At 42.4% G+C, this 17,789-nt stretch overlaps 2 protein-coding genes across 3 annotated transcripts; both read right to left on the reverse strand.

Annotated features, from left to right (window-relative positions):
• Nucleotides 1-5,710: 5,710 nt before the first annotated feature.
• Nucleotides 5,711-10,558, reverse strand: LOC136423359 (phenylethanolamine N-methyltransferase-like). 2 transcript variants are annotated; one of them, XM_066411493.1, is made up of 7 exons: nucleotides 10,395-10,558; nucleotides 9,989-10,097; nucleotides 9,166-9,307; nucleotides 7,878-7,987; nucleotides 7,089-7,186; nucleotides 6,479-6,634; nucleotides 5,713-6,063 (listed from the first exon to the last, which is right to left on the reverse strand). In XM_066411493.1, exons 2-7 carry the CDS (start codon nucleotides 10,001-10,003, stop codon nucleotides 5,790-5,792), a joined length of 795 nt encoding a protein of 264 aa, XP_066267590.1. In that variant the 5' UTR covers nucleotides 10,004-10,097; nucleotides 10,395-10,558; the 3' UTR covers nucleotides 5,713-5,789. The 2 variants fall into 2 exon arrangements, with proteins under 2 accessions (XP_066267591.1, XP_066267590.1); XM_066411494.1 differs by lacking the exon at nucleotides 10,395-10,558 and having other exon boundaries at nucleotides 5,711-6,063; nucleotides 6,479-6,631; nucleotides 9,989-10,198.
• A 990-nt stretch (nucleotides 10,559-11,548) lies between these two features.
• Nucleotides 11,549-16,903, reverse strand: LOC136423360 (phenylethanolamine N-methyltransferase-like). The gene is made up of 6 exons (XM_066411495.1): nucleotides 16,879-16,903; nucleotides 15,604-15,745; nucleotides 15,076-15,185; nucleotides 14,518-14,615; nucleotides 13,770-13,925; nucleotides 11,549-12,635 (listed from the first exon to the last, which is right to left on the reverse strand). Exons 1-6 carry the CDS (start codon nucleotides 16,891-16,893, stop codon nucleotides 12,362-12,364), a joined length of 795 nt encoding a protein of 264 aa, XP_066267592.1. The 5' UTR covers nucleotides 16,894-16,903; the 3' UTR covers nucleotides 11,549-12,361.
• Between the last annotated feature and the right edge of the window lie 886 nt (nucleotides 16,904-17,789).

Consider the following 17,789-nt stretch of genomic DNA (forward strand, 5'->3'; position numbering starts at 1 on the left):
TCTAGGTATGGGCCAGAGCCCATAATTGATTGAAGCCCACATTAGTCATGTCTGCTAAGAAAGTCAACCGCCATGAGTAAGCACATTTCAACCGCCAAAAGTCAATTCACTGCACCTTATCAATTTTGGACAGTTGGCAAGATTTTATTGCTCAGTAACACCATTAGTGCCCTTAAGATAGAACTACAAAATTTTCACGTTCAACTTACCAACTTTTAGATGAGACTTAGCTGAGCAAAGCTTTTTTCCTACGTCAATGAATAAATGGCGCCTTTTTCTTCTAAATTCTGTTAGGCGTCACTGCGCATGCGTCCCCATTCTCGCGCCCTGCAGCTGGGATCAACCATTTTAAAAGTTGGAAGGTTGTGTGTCAAAAAAGAATAGCACACTGAACATAGAGGCTTGAATATGACATTACATATTGATTCTCTGGGTAATTATTCCTGCATGTAATCCCATGATTATGGACTGTTGTTTTTCAGAGTGAATCTTTGGAAATAGACTCTTCTAAATCCCTGCATTAGAATGGTCTACCCTGACCAGGTTGAACCGGTTTTGAACCTTGACAAATGTGTGAATGTTAATTATTTATCATGTGTAAACATTTCGTGACATTCCAGTCTCTCTTTGTTGCCTCAGAGGTGTACACTAAGCCAGGAAGTGAGATGAAGTTAGGATGGGCCAGATTGTTTTGGTCGCACCTGTGTTATTCATGTGCCAACTGTCATTTAGACCTTGAAGCTTACTTTCCAACCATAAAATGACCATCAGCTGATGGTATGCTTTTCCAAAGTGCCAGGAAAGAACAGATAGATACTGTTGGAGCCCCCGTCCCACTTTTACCTGCACCACAAACAAAATGGGCTCCTGCAGTTCAAAAAAAGCTGTTAGGGGGCCGAAACCTACACAACAGAACATAGTGCTCTCCTTCCTATTAGAGCTATCTACCACTCAAAAATCATGACCATTAGCATGTCCAGAACACAAGATATAAAACCCGGAAGTTCCGCTGCTGTACCATAGCAAGCAACTAGGGGGCCCATAATCTAATCATTTTGAGGTCTCAAGAAGACCTACCCACATATCAATTAGTATGAATTGAAGACAATCCATTCAGGGGTTCTTGTGAGTTATCGTGTTGACACACGCACACACTCACACACACACACACACACACACACACACACACACACACACACACACACACACACACACACACACACACACACACACACACACACACAAAATGCAAACGCTGTGCAAAACATAACTTTCTCCGCGACGGTGATATATGCTTTATTCACTCTACTGTCTCTGTACATCCTCTTGGCCTCACAGAAGTTCTATCTCTTCAACTGCTAATATTGCTGATTAACAGAGTGTTACAGAAAACTGCATCACACCAATAAAATGAAACATTTATTATATATATTGTTGCTAAACTTCAAAACTAGCACTAAGCAGCAGAAAACTGGATTATTGTATTCACTATGATAAGTGATAAGTACATGTACAAAGAACACCATTCTCAGGATTGTATATCCCTTAAAGGAGTCCTTAATTCCAGAAAGAGGTGTTCATTTTCTTATATTTAAGCACATTGCTCATAATAATTTTTTGAACTAACAAATGCATACTGCTTAACAGTATACAATAAAGTACCCACTAGTCCCACAAGCATCAAAAGGCATTCATCAGCATGCCAGGGTGTTATCGCTCGTTTGGAGGAACCTCTCCCTTGTCAGAGTCAAGGCTTTCCTCTAGGCTAGCATTTAAGTTCTACTTAACTCCCCAAGTACCCTCTAATTGAATTAAGTAATCTCAGCCTGTGACTAGATACAATGTCACAGCACCTGACCAAATATGAAGTTAGGTTACAAAATAATTTGAAGGAGGATAAGAAAACTTGTCTTGCAATTATGTGCTCTTTGATATCTTATTCACAATTGGCCTTCTTCGTGTGCTTATCACCCTGCATTTATGGTTGTCCACGTTGGGGGCAGGCTCTCTTGTGGTTTTTCAGGCCTCCTGGGGATTTGCAGGTCTTTCCACAGTCGTCACAGGGATAACTGTAGGTCAGGTTGTTGTTTGGAGCAGGAGCAGGTGCAGGTAGGGCAGGGGCACCTTCAACTGTCACATTGATGATGTTAACGTTGATTGTCATGTTTTCCATTTTGTTTGACATCTCTTGAAATTCAACAACCTTATCAAGTTTGTCAGAAAGTTCCTCATTTTGTCTCTGCAAGTTTTCAATGACATCATTCATATCCTTTATTTCATTTAATCCTTCTCGAATGAGTTTTTCAAACTTCTCCTCGTACACCCGTGCCTGGTCAGGACTGATGGGCTCAGTTTTCATCTTTGAGATTTTGTTCCGGTCCCCTCCCAGCTTTATCAGGATTACTGACAACTCATCCCACAGCCTATCAAACTCCTGTTCAGACAAAGTTGTACTTGCTATGTGTGCATAGTTATCATTTCTGAACAGATCAAGACGCCTGATCCAAGCTTTTGTACTCTTGTCCCACGAGGGAGGCTTTGGTGGTTTGCCCGACCAGCTTGGTGGTGCTTTCATGACGCAAAGGTTTCTCAAAAGATTGGACAAAAGAGTTATGTCAAAGTTTTCTGAACTGTCCACAGCAGTTGCGGTTGCAGAGGTGGTTGCAGCAGTGGTTGTAGTTACAGAAGTGGTTGCAGCGGTGGTTGCAGGAGCGGCAGCAGAGGTGGTTGCAATGGCGGTTGTAGCAGTGGTGGTTGCGGCTGTGGTTGAAGAGGCGGTTGCAGGGGTGGTTGCAGCAGTGGTTGTGATTGGGTACAGGATTTTTTCCTGATCCGGATACAACTTGCCTTTGAGTTGATCTTTCTTCTTGAGCAGCAGGTCTTTGAGACCTAGAGGGTTCACCTTTTTCACTTCGTCATCAAATTTCTTCCTCAGCAGTGCAGTTCCTTCATCTATTATTAGAGCTTGCAACCGGGCCCTACGTTCTATGTCTTTGGTGTAGACAAAACCTCCAGCAGCCATTTTCTTCTGCAAACTTGGCAATGTTCAAGTTCTGTAAACAGGAAAATGTGCATTGTTTGAGTAAATGATAGTCTAAGACCGTTCAAATAACTCTTATTTTCTGAGAATTGAAAGTAACCTCTCAGTACTTAAAGTTACTCAGATTTTGTCTATCTTTAACTAAGTCCCAAACCAGAGCCCATTATTTGAAGCCTTAAGTTTGGCCACTGTTTTGATACCCAAGCTCACCTATGGTGCAGCTTGCCAATTCACCCATACCTTTTGGACTATGGCAAGATTTTGTGGATTTAGTAGCACCAAAAGGCAATAGCAAAAAGCAGCTCAGACTGACTTAAATGCACAATCATAGCTTTTACCCACTGCAACAAGTTGCATTTGTTGGGAAATACAATGTGCATCTATAGACACTTCCAAATCCAGGTGCATTAATGGTTGAACTTTGCCTTAGCTACTGACCAGTTAGATCTGGTTTTGTACCTGTTGATTGCACAACCTTGCAATTGTGTACGAGATAATGCTATGAATGCTACTTTGTACCTATATCTATAGACCTGAATTTGATTGGTGTGATGTAACCCTGCAAAATGTCTACCCTGCATGACTACAATAACCAGACTCAAACCAGAGAGTCTTTCAATTTCGTCAGCAACATTCTTCACCCCAATTCATCTTAAGTTGACTGCGCCTTACAAATGTTTGGACAGTGGCAAGATTCCATGGGTCAGTAACACCATATCAATCTTCCTGAAAGGCAACAGCAAGATTTTAAATGCAACTTACCGACTTTAATGTGAAATTCAAATATCTTCTTTTCCTTGCGTGACTGCAAGAAAATGGCGCCTGCAGTGCCTCTGAAATATTCTCGAGTCAGTCTGCGGCACAGTGCATGCCACGAACCAGGCTGTGCCATATCAATTCAAATGTGGGAATGTTGTATGTCAAAAAAAGGATAGCGCACAACTTTATATGTGATGTTGTAATATGTCTTTGTGATGGAGATATGTGATAGAGCCATAATTTTATATGCGATTAATGCTACGAATAGATTCCCTTTATGCAATGATTTTTCAATGTCAACCTTTTGAATGTAGTCCCTTGAATCCCTGCATTACAATGGTTGTCCCCAACCAGTTTGATCTGGTTTGTGTACCTGTTGATTGCTCAACCTTGGTGTAAGAAAAGTAATGACTTACTAAGTTACTGTGTGTAAATATTTTGTAACATTCCAAACCGCCCCATGGTTGCCTGAGCTGTACACTAGCCTGAAAGGGAGACAAACTTAGAGAATGTTATTCATGTCTCAACTGTCATCTAGACTAAAAGCTTAAAACCATAAATTAAATGACTTTTAGCTGATGGTGTGCTTTTCCAAAGTGCTAATTTAGGAAAGATCAAATACTGTTAGGGCCCCCTGTTACTTGTATGGGATATCGCCACATTCCAGTACATTTTGAAAAGTTATCTCTGCTCCTAACTTTCCTGATCATTTTTAAGGCCACAGCAAGTTAACTTTTTGGATGTCATCCCTTGCAGACTTCAAATCTGATGCAACATCATGGGAAAAAAAGCAAGATGTATACATTTTCAAACAACTAACACGACAGAATATTGAGGATAAGATGTTGTTACTAGGTATAACAGTTTTGTGTTGTTTCACAGGTGGTCTGTAACTAAAAGACACAATGCAACTACCCGGTGTGGGACGTCCAGTTCAGCCCGACAGGGTACTACTTTGTGTCGGGAGGTCACGACCGCGTGGCGCGACTCTGGGGCACCGACCAGTTCCAGCCGATCCGGATGTTCGTCGGCCACTACTCCGACGTCACCTGCATCCAGTTTTAACTAGCCTCCATAGCAGGCTCTACCGGGCCTTTTGGGGGCGGAGGCTTATAAAACACTTTTTGCAGCCAGCCCGTAACCATCAGTCAGCCTGTAACCATTTTGCCTACAGAATAAAATGGTGACAAAATGGTTACAGGCTGGCTGATGGTTACGGGCTGGCTGCAAAAAGTGTCTTATAACCCCCCCCCCCCCCCCCCCCCCAAAAAGTCGGTTAGAGCCTGCTATGGAAAATGGTTACAGGCTGGTGGATGGTTACAGCCTGGCCGCAAAAAAGTGTATTATAAGCACCCCAAAATAGGCCCGGCAGAGCCTGATAGGAGGCTAAGTTTTAACCCAGTTTTAGCTCTGTTATCAATTTGGTTTATGTTCCCATTACATAACTTTATGTGATTGAGTTCATTGATTTATAATTGCTTTAGTTATCCTGCACCTAACATGCACAGGTCCATATAATGGAAACTATGTATAGGTTCAGGTAAAGTTAAAGCTGTGCAGGTATTTCTGATGTCTACCTGTACCTAACTTGTGCTGGGTATATAATATTATATGTTGGTAAAGGTAAAATTTAACTTACAAAGGTATTTCTGATGTCTACGTATACCTGCACCTTGTATTGGGTATATATATATTGGTAAACTTAAGTTTAACTTACGAAGGTATTTCTGTTGTCTATCTACACCTGACATGCAATAATCCATAAATTATTGGTTAATTGAATGTACATTTTGTATGTAACTATGTTGTTTTAGCCACCTGTAAAGTACCATACCCATTAAGCCAAATAAACAAAGAAACAAACAGAGTTTCTTCTCCTGTCACTTTATTATTATGCATTTTAAACATTTCTTTTTTTTTTAAGCCTTTACTTTATTAAACATTTTTTTCAAGCCTTCTTGTATTGTTGTTTCCTACAAGATGTTGGTTGTTACTCTGAGGGCTTTCGTGCAGTAAGGTAGATGTAACCAGTGCCGTCCCAGTTCAAGCCCTCTATGCTCCTGAATAACAGAATATCGTCTTTAACATCCACAAAACCGCTGTTCTTGACGGCCTGGCGGATGTAAGATGCTTCTAGGTAAGTGTGTGGGAAGGACACTTTCCCGTCAGTGTAGTGAGTTGCCTCCAAGTCACAGACGAGGATCAGTGTCCCGCCTGGCTTCACCAGGGAACTCACGTTGGAAACGATCCCGTCAAAATCAGCCCTGAAAATACAAGAATATGTTATATCATTAGTTTGTTTTATAATTCAATAAAAGCAAGAAGGTTATAGCGGGATGGGGGTGTTGGGTAGGGAACAGTGACAATTCAGAGACAAACTGATCTATTCCGCAATTCTTCTGACATGAAGTTTCATCAAATGTTTCCCGCACATATACGTTCTTCATACTCTTTAATGTATGGATGGTTTGTATCTTTTCCTCTCCTAGTATAATAGCAGTCACTAGAAACTGAAGGAGAGACATAGATACCTGTCCAATAGATGCCAAGTTTGTTGCTATGTTTTGCTGACATTCTACGTTTTCCATGCACTTTAGGACTTTTATGTTAGGTGCACCAATGGACCTATTCCCAACACTGAATTTCGAGCCCTGTATATAACTTATAATGTTCACCCACTTGTCCTTCGCTACTCCGCACAAAGTGAAGATACTGCTGACGACGTCATACTGTCCGCCGTTCAGCGCCTCCTGCAGGTTCTCTTCCCTGACGTCACAGAACACCACCTGTTGGATGGCGTCCCGTAGCGCCACCTGGCGAGCCTCCCAGGCACTGCTGATAAAAGCAGAAAGCAGACACTGCGTCATACATATACTACTAGGGTCATACTAATATAGTTATAAAGTATTGCTCACACTTTAGAATGTACGTATGTTAAGAAAGATGTCCAAGGTAATTAAATCAAGCTAAAGGTTATCTAAGCAACCCTAATCTGCCCCAGCCATGAGCCATGATGAGGGGGGATATAAACTCAGTCACGTTTGGGACCGCATTCTTCACGCTGCAGCAGCGACACCTAGCTGCAGTGCGAAGTAGAACAAGTCAGTATTGCTCTGAGTAAGGTGACTGAAACATTGGCTAGTTAAAAACACTTGGTTGTAGAATTTCTGTACAAAGAGCTTTGTTATCTACCGACGTAATGAAACTATTCACGGAAGGAACCCGAATCGTTTGTACGTGTTTTCAAATGGTTGGTTCTCCTGTGGGAACCAAGATAAAGACTACTCACCCCTCCCCTTCCAGCCCGCACACATATTTGATGAAAGGGTCCCAGTCGAACGCGTCATTCTCTCCGCGAACCCACTTCTCAACCTCTTCCCTGTTTTCCTGCGAGACAAGAGGAAAACAACATTTTCGTTTACGTTAATGATAAGTTCTTACGTTTAATCTGTATTATATCATCAGTTATATATTTTTCGTTATATATTTGTTCCTTATGTTCATTTCATCATTTATCATACCTTTGTTCGTTATTCATCATATCACATTTGCATGACTATATAATTGACATTTGTTAAGTTAAAAGAGGAAGGTTTTATAAGCCTTGCGGGCTTCTTTTCTCCTCCTGCACGTTCTTTTATTTCCTTTCAATTATTTCACTATTGTTTGTGTTTTACATGTGCGAATAAACGAAACAAAAACAAAACAAGACAAAATAATCATCTTGTCATTGTCGTTAGTTTTAATCTTCTTGGGCCAAATGAATGCGTCTACGTAATTACGATTCTTTGGAAACGTACTTGCCCGCCTCTCGAGTTATCCCATTTGCAAACGAATCATGTACCAATGAACACAAAGGCCCCACTGCAGTGCCGTGGGAACCCGCATACAAGAAGGCCCATTCTCGGATTTGACCCCTGTCTCCACATCAGTAACTTAAACTACCGAAAATCATGAAATCTATGTAATCCATGGCTTCAAGAGTTATACCGCCTGCATCCACGGTCACTCCACTATATAGCCAGACCGAGAATCCCATGGCAAAGGTAACGAAAAACTTTTTTTTAAAAATGTTTACCTGGCAGAACTCTGCACACGTGATGTTAGGGAAGTACGGGGCTGCGGAGATCAGGTTGTGGATGGCAGGTCCGGTCCCCACATCCAGCAGTCTCTCTCCGGACAGCTTACCTATAGGGCAGTAGGCACGTATTAGTGTTAAGACCATCTACGGTTCTCTCCCACGGGTATCCGACAGACTCAGACAGCACAGTTTTCTGGTCACTGCCTTCGGTCGAGGGAGGAGGTAATTCCTCACTCATTCTGTGGAGGCCCGGGGGAAAAGCACAGTCCAGGAAGGTGACCTTCCCGAGGGCTCTCTCCAGAGATACAGGGCTAGACGAGAAGGACCTGAGTGCAGCCTAGGAGGTTCCTTGGTGCAGCCATGGCGGATAGACATGGACTCCCCCCCCCCCCGTCGACAGATGATGATTATTATGAGTGTGTATGCTGATAACAAAGTTCATAAAGAACCATTACCATTGCCTCAAACGAGGGAAGTAATTTACAAGAGCCGACGTTTCGATGACTGTGTGTCATCTTCATCAGTGCAATACTGACTAGCCCTGATGAAGATGACAGACAGTCGTCGAAACGTCGGCTCTTGTAAAATACTTGGTTGTGAATAAAAGAACCTTGCTATTCAGTCATTCGCCAACCTGATGAAACTATTCACGGAAGAATCATTACCATTTCGCCTCAAACGAGTGAAGTATTGCCTGGCCGTGTGAGGGGTGACACACTGCAGTTTCTGTATACTCTGCCAGGGGGCGCATAACGTCATTTTCACGGAGGCATTGTTGGCCAAATCCCAGCATAATTTGACAGGCCCATAGACTTTAAATGGTAAACATGTAAGGAAAAGGCTGTCAAAAGTTAACTACCTGAAATTTAGATCATGGAAAATTCACATTGGCAGCGTAGTCTGACCTCTAAAGTGTCAATCTAGTGAGTTTCGTCCGTTTTCCACCAGCGCAAACTGGTGAAATCTTAGAATAACCCGCCTCCCTACACAACAGATGAACACATCCATACTGCACGTATTTCAAAGTGTACCGGACACTCCAAACATGGCTAAAACCCTGTTTTTATAACTAAATAAAATAGCCACAACCCTTACCTGTCAATCCCAGCTAAAAACGCCAACATTTCTCCTACAGTTACTTTTAACAAGGCTATACAAGGCTACATGAGTAAGTATTTTTGGCGTATACAAGGCTATGTAATGAAAATGGACCTTTTGCGCATGAGCGCATGACTGTAATCGTGACCTTTGGCCTGTTGCCATACAGTTGTGTACAACTACTTACCCCCCGCGAAGGTGTCCTTCAGGTTGTTGAGGAGCCAAGGCATCCAGTCCTCGTGAGAGTCAGGTATCCCATCAGGCCTCATGCGGTAATTATTCTTCAAGTAGCTCTTGGCGTTGAAGTTGTCGTAGGACGATGTTTCTGTCTACCAACAAACGACAATAAAAGTAACTTTACAACAGTTATGTCAAGCGTTAATTTTACTTCCTAAGTAACTTGTCAATATACGATTTTTAGGCTAACTGTAACTTAGCATGCTGGAACCTATTTAAAGCTGAAGACTTTTGATGTTAAAATCACCTGTCACACATAGCCGAACATGGCCTTCGACCTTCTACAGACCATGGTTGGGAGTTAAGCCCGTCACACATAGCCGACCATGGCCTCCCGACCTTCTCTAGGCCAGGGTTGGGAGTCACACATAGCTGACCATGGCCTCCCGACCTTCTCCAGACCATGGTTGGGAGTTAAGCCCGTCACACATAGCCGACCATGGCCTCCCGACCTTCTCCAGACCATGGTTGGGAGTTAAGCCCGTCACACATAGCCGACCATGGCCTCCCGACCTTCTCCAGACCATGGTTGGGAGTTAAGCCCGTCACACATAGCCGACCATGGCCTCCCGACCTTCTCCAGACCATGGTTGGGAGCCATACATAGCTGACCATCCCAAAAATGAACAAACCGAGGTAATTATCTACAGACACAATACGCCTTTTCGTGTATTTATAGCAACCTAATCCATTGTAGCTCGTTCTCTGCTGTCAAATTGCGTAATGTACTCACACATGTTAATTCGTGTTAGTGAGATGAAGAATGTACTAACCTGTTCAGATGCCATATTCTCGCGATCGGTGGTCTTACTCTGTTACTTGATCCTTATTTCAGCAAGTAGATCTCGACCGGCGTTGAATACACAACTTGAGATGACACTCCTGCATTTGTTGTGCAAGGAAGATACTAGTAAGACAACTGGACAGAGGCTTGTACCGAGATTTATAGTGATATGCAAATACCCTGACCTACTTAAGTGCAAATGCAATCGGTGTTACCTAATAGTATGTTATTGATGTGCATATCCCTCTTGGCAAATCAGCTGCAAACGTATACTGATCATCATAATAGCACAGTAATTTGTTGACCAAGTCTACGGCCTAATAGTGGTTCTATTTGTAACAGCAAGCTATAAACTTCACTGACCTTTCATGAAAGGGAAGATGGAGGCAGCATACCTTACTTTCGGGGTCAAAAGCATAAAGTGGATGAATCCGGGTCGCAGTGGCAAAGGTCCTGTGGTGTCCTCGAGACCTGTCGAACCTGTCCCCCTGGACGCCTGACCCCGACTAGATGCCCAGCATTTATCCAGATCCAGGTATCATGTGGCGTGCCATGGTTATAGGGGAAGGGGTCGCCAAGGTCGTTAACCATTTTTATGTTTACCTTCACAGGAGGGGAAACATATTGTTTTTGCTATGTTTCTTCGTCCATTCCAAACACATAAGGTCACCGACCTGGACAATAAGGCTGTCACCATGGTTACTGAAAGTAGAAGGAACCAAGTGCTGGGGGGGGGGGGGGGGGGGGGGGGCTTGTCACCATATTATATATATGAATGTGTATGAGTAAGAATAAATAGAGCGGTATTTTGCTAGATATAGGCTAGACCATGTGAAGGTACATTATGTATTTGCTTGCAAATTGCATCTTTCTAGTATCTATTCTAGTCTTAATCTGGTCGCCACGCTTCAGGACGAGCAATCCTACCAGCGGTCGGACTGGTACCTCGGGCGATACGGAATACATCGTGCTGTATTCTGTATAGATATCCAGGTTTTCAAAGTGTTATTGAGAAGGCCTGATTTCTTCTATCGGTCTTAAAGGCGCCCAGAGCGTTTTATGAGTCTTGAAAACTGGAAATATTGAACAGTCAGGATCAGTCTATTAGGGCTGGGATATTCTATCAGTTCTCACCACACACTGCGACATCGTATCTTTGCTCCTTTAATGTCGATATTTAAATGGTATAGTGTTATTGGAACTTACTATGTGTAGGAATGAACAGAAATTGGAGGTTTTTTTAAATTCGAGCTTCAAGCCTCATAAAATGCTCTGGGTGCCTTTAAGCTAATCGGCTGAATCACGCGAGTTGACGTCACATCTTTCTGTCATACCGTAATTGTCATTAACGCTGAGACAAAAACAAGTGTTCCATTTCGATACTTTGGTATATCAAAATCAAAAGCTCTGGTTGTGTTTTCAAACCTTTAAGAGATATCTTTCACAGCAAAGAGGAATCGGTAGCTGGCGCATATCATAGAATTCTGATGCTCCCAATTCTTCGAAAATTAAGGAAAATATGCTTGTTGTGAATATTTGTTCTTGTAGTGTAATGACAAAATACCTTTTCAAGGTATATACATCCGGGTCGCACATACACAGGTCCATGAACTGGGTATATATAATGTAGGTTCAGGAAAAGTTTAAGCTGTGCAGGTATTTCTCATGTCTACCTGCGCCTAACTCTTACTGGGTATATTTAGGTTAGTGCAGGTAAAATTTGACTTACAAAGGTATTTCTGATGTCTAGCTTCACCTAACTTGTACATGGTATATATACGTTAGTACATGTACATGTAAAAGTTGACTTACGAAGGTATTTTTTATGTCTAGTTACACCTAACTTGTACATGGTATATATAGGTTAGTGCAGGTAAAACTTAACTTACGAACTTCAAGGCATTTCTTATGTCTACCTGCACCTGACATGCAATAGTCCATAAACTGTAGGTACATTACATTTTTTATATGTATGTGACTTGTTTTAGAACCCTGCAAAGTACCATACCAAACAAACAAACAAACAGAGCTTATTCTCCTTTCACTTTATCATTAAACACTTGATTTGTAAAGCCTTCACTTTATCAGACATTCGTCTTTTTTTGTAAGCCTTCACTTTATTAAACTTTTATTTTTTGTTTGTCTTTTCTAATTTTTGTTACCTACAAAATCATCATCATCATGTCGTGAGAGTGTCACGGATAAACATCACCCTCCTCCTCCAGTCCTCCCTGTCCTCCATTGCTCTTGGCAGTTCTTCTAAATTGCAGCCTGCATCCTCACACAGTTGCTGTATGTAGGTTGTGCGAGGCCTGCCTACACTTGCATGTCCATGTTTTGGTGCCCACAAAATATTGGCATGTTACTCTGAGGACTTGCGTGCAGTGAGGTACATGTAACTAGTGCCATCCCAGTTCAATCCCTCTATGCTCCTGAATAACAGAATGTCGTCTTTCAGATCCACGAAACCGCTGTTCTTGACGGCCCGGCGGATGTAAGCAGCCTCCAGGTACGTGACCGGGAAGGACACTCTCCCGTCAGTGTAGTGAGTAGCCTCCAAGTCACAGACGAGGATCAGCGTCCCGCCTGGCTTCACCAGGGAACTCACGTTGGAAACGATCCTGTCAAAATCAGCCCTGGAAATACAAGAATATATATATGTATATACACATACATAGACATATACATACAAACATATATATATATATATATATATATATATATATATATATATATATATATATATATATATATGTATATATATATGTATTTAGTAATTTACATATATGTATTAAGTAACTTGTAATTAGTACTATACATTATATATATATATATATATATATATATATAGAGAGAGAGAGAGAGAGAGAGAGAGAGAGAGAGAGATATAGATATATATTTATATAGATATAGATATATATAGATATATATTCATATAGATACATAGAGATATATTTTATTTTCATTTTGCTAAAAGCAAGGAGGTTATACTGGGGGAAATAAGGAACAGTTACAATGCGGAGTCAAACTGTGCGTTTTTGCAATTCTTCAAACATGAAGTTTCACCCAATGTTTCCCACACATATGTTCTTATTCATACTCTTAAAAGTCACTATGACCAAGGAGGTTCTATGTAATGTATAGAGACCTCTTGACAGACGAAACACGAATACTTAGTCTAGTTACTTTTAATTTACGCCTATATCACTTTTAATCTATGCTGTATGTAAAAGAAAAAAACTGCAGTGGTTCGGGCATGTGTCTAAGACGAAAGGCACTCTTGCACACACAATCCTTCAGGGAAAAGCGGGGGGGGCGGCCGCGGGGACGTCCCCGTCGGTCATGGATCACAGATCTAAAGGAGTGGACCGGTCATTCAGCCAGCCAGATGACCAGACTGGCGGAAGACCACCAGCAGTGGAAAGCTTTCACTGAGATCCATGCTGCACCGACGGCTGACTAAGCTATGGGAGAGAGTGAGTGAGTGAGTATGTACCTCCTCTCTTGGAAGAGTAGCAGTCACTAGACAGCTGAAGGAGAGACGTTAACACCAATAATCGCCTATTTTTACCATAAGTCAGGAGTAAGGTTTGTAATTAGGTTTTGGTTACAGTCTCCTTTTTCTATGGACTTTAGAATTTCTATGTTAGGTGCGTGTTAGTTCCAGGTTCGGTGAAGGTAGAGCCTGGAACTAAACAGTATGACACTCAGGCCAGTGTACCTATTCACAAACTGAATTCCTAACCCTGCAAGTTATACTGTTCACCTACTTGTCCTTCGCTACTGAATTCAAAGTGAAGATACTGCTGACGACGTCATACGGTCCGCCGTTCAACGCCCCCTGCAGGTTCTCTTCACTGACGTCACAGAACACCACCTGTTGGATGGCGTCCCGTAGCGCCACCTGGCGAGTCTCCCAGGCACTGCTGATAAAGTCAGAAAACAGACACTGCATCAAACATAGCTAAAAAGTATTGCTCACACTTTAGAAAAAATAGCTAAGGCATATCAAGCCAAAGATGATCCAATCAACACGAATCTGCTCCAGTCATTAGCCATGATGAGGGGGGATATAAAGTCAGTCACGTTTGGGACCGTATTCTTCACAGTGCAGCAGCGACCCCTAGCTGCAGTGCGAAGTAGAACAAGTCGGTATTGCCCCAGGGAACGTGACAGACTGTCACTGAAGCATCGGATAGTTGAAAACTTAGTTGTAGAATGTACAAAGACCTTTGTTCTCTTGTGATTTACCAACTGAAGATAATCACGCCACCAAGAAATCCCTTCAGCGTCATTATATGAACGTTACCATGTATTTTGTATCTATATGCCTGTGCTTAGCCCGTGATTAGGCATGAATGTACAATAAAGGTTATCATAATCAATGAAACTATTCATGGAAGGACCCCGACTCGTTTGTACGCGTATGTTTGTTCTTTTCAAGTTCAACGTAGCTCCTGACGTGTCATCAAATGTTTGCCGGTTCTTCTTTGAAAAACAAGACACAGTGGTACTCACCCCTCCCCTTCCAGTCCGCACACATACTTGATGAAAGGGTTCCAGTCGAACGCATCTTCCTCTCCGCGAACCCACTTCTCAATCTCTTCCCTGTTTTCCTGCGAGACGATCAAGAACATGCATCTTTTCATCATTGTGGAGTGGAGTGGTTTGGCTATAGCGCTAGCGGAAAGCGAAAGTGATCTCGAACCAGTTTAACTCAAATGAACTCAATGAACAGATGAGCTAATCTTCCACTGGTCCTGACAGAGAAGACAGACGCTATGTACAGAATTTACAGGTTCATTGTACCGGGGAATTTTCCCTAGCTCTTTTCGACAAGCACAATGAACAGTGGACCACGGCTTAACGTCCCGTCCTTAGGACTGCGACCCTTTCCGGTAGCGTGCATGTCGGGTGAGCGACACAGCCGGGATCGAACCCGGGGCTTCTAGTTCCAGAGGCAAGATCGCTAACCACTGGACTACGCACCCTACTTAGAGGTCATGGTTTCGACTCCTGGCTACATGTTGCGTCCTTGGGAAAGGCACAAACAGACAACTTTGCTTTGACACGTACCTGGCAGAACTCTGCACACGTGATGTTAGGGAAGTACGGGGCTGCTGAGATCAGGTTGTGGATGGCAGGTCCGGTCCCCACATCCAGCAGACTCTCTCCGGACAGCTTACCTGTAGAGCAGTAAGCACGTATTAGTGTGTATGCAGAGAACAAAGTTAATAAAGAACCAATACCGAATAGCAAGGTTCTTTTCATTCACAACCAAGTGTTTTACGATCGATGCAAGAGCCGACGTTTCAATGACTGTCTGTCATCTTTATCAGTGCAATACTGACTTAGTCTGCTATAAAAGCTCCTTCTGCCAGTTGGATACGGTCTTTGCAACCCGTAGGTCTGCTTGGAGACTAACACACACCAAGACAAGCAAACACGCAGACCGAAAAAATAACTCCGTTTTCACGGAGGCCTATTTTGTCATACAGAGGAAGAATTTCTCACTATCTCTTGTTTATGTGTGTTTTTGGAAACATTTCAAATATACCACAAGAAAACAACTAATATTTCATACAGTGGTGTAGAATTTTTTACCCCCCGCGAAGGTGTCCTTCAGGTTGTTGAGGAGCCACGGCATCCAGTCCTCGTGAGAGTCAGGTATCCCATCAGGCCTCATGCGGTAATTATTCTTCAAGTAGCTCTTGGCGTTGAAGTTGTCGTAGGACGATGTTTCTGTCTATCAAAGGACGGAAATAAAAGTAATTTTACAACAGTTATGTCAAGCGTTCACTTGACTTCTTAACAGACGATTTTCGGGATATTAGTAATGTAGCATCTAAACCTAAAGATTTTCGAGATTAAACCATGAGAGAGAGACCTACATTTTCCATGTCTGTTGCCATGTGCAACTCCTATATTCGCCTAGCCTAGCCTGAGCGCCGACATAGATCGATTTCTTTGTACGCAATGTTGGACTTCAGTGTACAACAATTGCAAGCTCCTAGGGAGGCCAAACCTACACCACTTCTTTAATACATCACAAGCTATCTACCACCCAAAAATCAAGACCATAGCACATCCAGGTCAAAAGATACAAAAACGGAAGTTCTGCTGCAGTATCAAGGTCATACCAGGAGGCCCAAAAGTCGACCGTAAAAATCGACCGTAAATTTCGGCTTCATAACACCCGCCCACATACCAAATATCATCGTAATCCATCAAGAGGTTCTTGAGTTATGCTGACTACAGTACTAGTAGTACGGAAAACACACAGACAAACACACAGACAGACACACCCAAAACTATATCTCCCATTTTTCATAGAGATAATAATGATATATGCTGTTGACCCAATTCCAGGCTGCTCCTAACCCAGCTCTGAGGCTTTATTTAGCGCCGACCTTGGTTTGGAAGTGGGAGAGCCTGGATGTGTGATACATGCGACAGGGGCTTCACGCCGAAGGGCCGTCATACCGGCTATACAGAATGATACAGAATCATTCAAAACAACCTTAGCCATTGTTATCTCCATGAAAAATGGAGATATAGTTTTGGGTGTGTCAGTGCGTGTCTGTGTGTGTGTGTGTGTGTCTGTTTGTGTTTCCGGATTATTGTAGTCAGCATAACTCAAGAACCTCTCAATGGATTATGATGATATTTGGTATGTCTGTAGGTGTTGGCGAGACGAAGGTCAAGGTTGATTTTGGGCCCCCTGGTACATGACCTTGGTACTGCGGCAGAACTTCCGTTTTTTCTATATTTTGACCTGGACGTGCTATGGGCTTGTTGTTGCTCGTTCTCTGTTGCCAAATCTTAGAACGTACTCATGTGATTTGTGCTATGTATCAGTCAGGTAAATAATGTACTAACCTGTTCAGAGTCCATATTCTCGCGATCACTGTCTTACTTGGTTAAGCACCCTCACTCCTCAGTCCTATTTCAGCAAGAAGATCTCGACCGTTGACAGTTGACTGTTGACCGTTGACCGTGTCACAGCTTGAGATGGCACTCCTGGGGAAGTCAAGTTTATTGCACAACTATTGCATCAGGTATAGCCGTGGCGACTAACGAAGGGAGTTTTTGCTTGATATTACATATACTTTCCCTTCAGTATATGTAATATCAAGCAAAAACTCCCTTCGTTAGTCGCCACGGCTACATCAGGTACAATATATGTCAAATAACATGGAATATCAAAAACTACGGACTATTTATACTAGTGTACTAATCTAACATCATTACTCGATATATAAGATAATGGAATGATAAGTTTCACATGATGGCACGGCTCCTCTTTTGTATAGCATTATATATGTATTGGCCTCGGTAGACAGATACAGAGTCAGGGCATGATAGAAGTACATTGAATATTTCTCTACTTGTTCTATGTTTCTTCTTACATGAAGATGAGCCAGGAATATGATACAAGTGAACAGATTTTTCCAGAGATTTTTACCAGTGATATGCAAACCTCCTGACCTAGTCAATTCTTGCGATCGGTTTTATCTAGGTCAAGTATGTGTATATTCCTCGGGTCGAATCAGCTGTAAACGTAACGTTATACTGGTCATCATCAGAGCACAGTAATTTGTTGACTAATAATGACACGACCTTACAATACAAAAACCAAAAAAGACAGAGGCAGCATACCTTACTTTCAGGGGGAAAAGGTGTATAGTGGATACATCCGGGTCACAGTGGCAAAGGTCATGTGGCGGTCCTCGCTATCTATATATATAGCTGCCCTCGTTTATGCATCGTTCGATTATGACGCCTGGCCC

Source organism: Branchiostoma lanceolatum, chromosome 17 (assembly GCF_035083965.1).
Source record: "Branchiostoma lanceolatum isolate klBraLanc5 chromosome 17, klBraLanc5.hap2, whole genome shotgun sequence".
Lineage (NCBI taxonomy): Eukaryota > Metazoa > Chordata > Leptocardii > Amphioxiformes > Branchiostomatidae > Branchiostoma > Branchiostoma lanceolatum.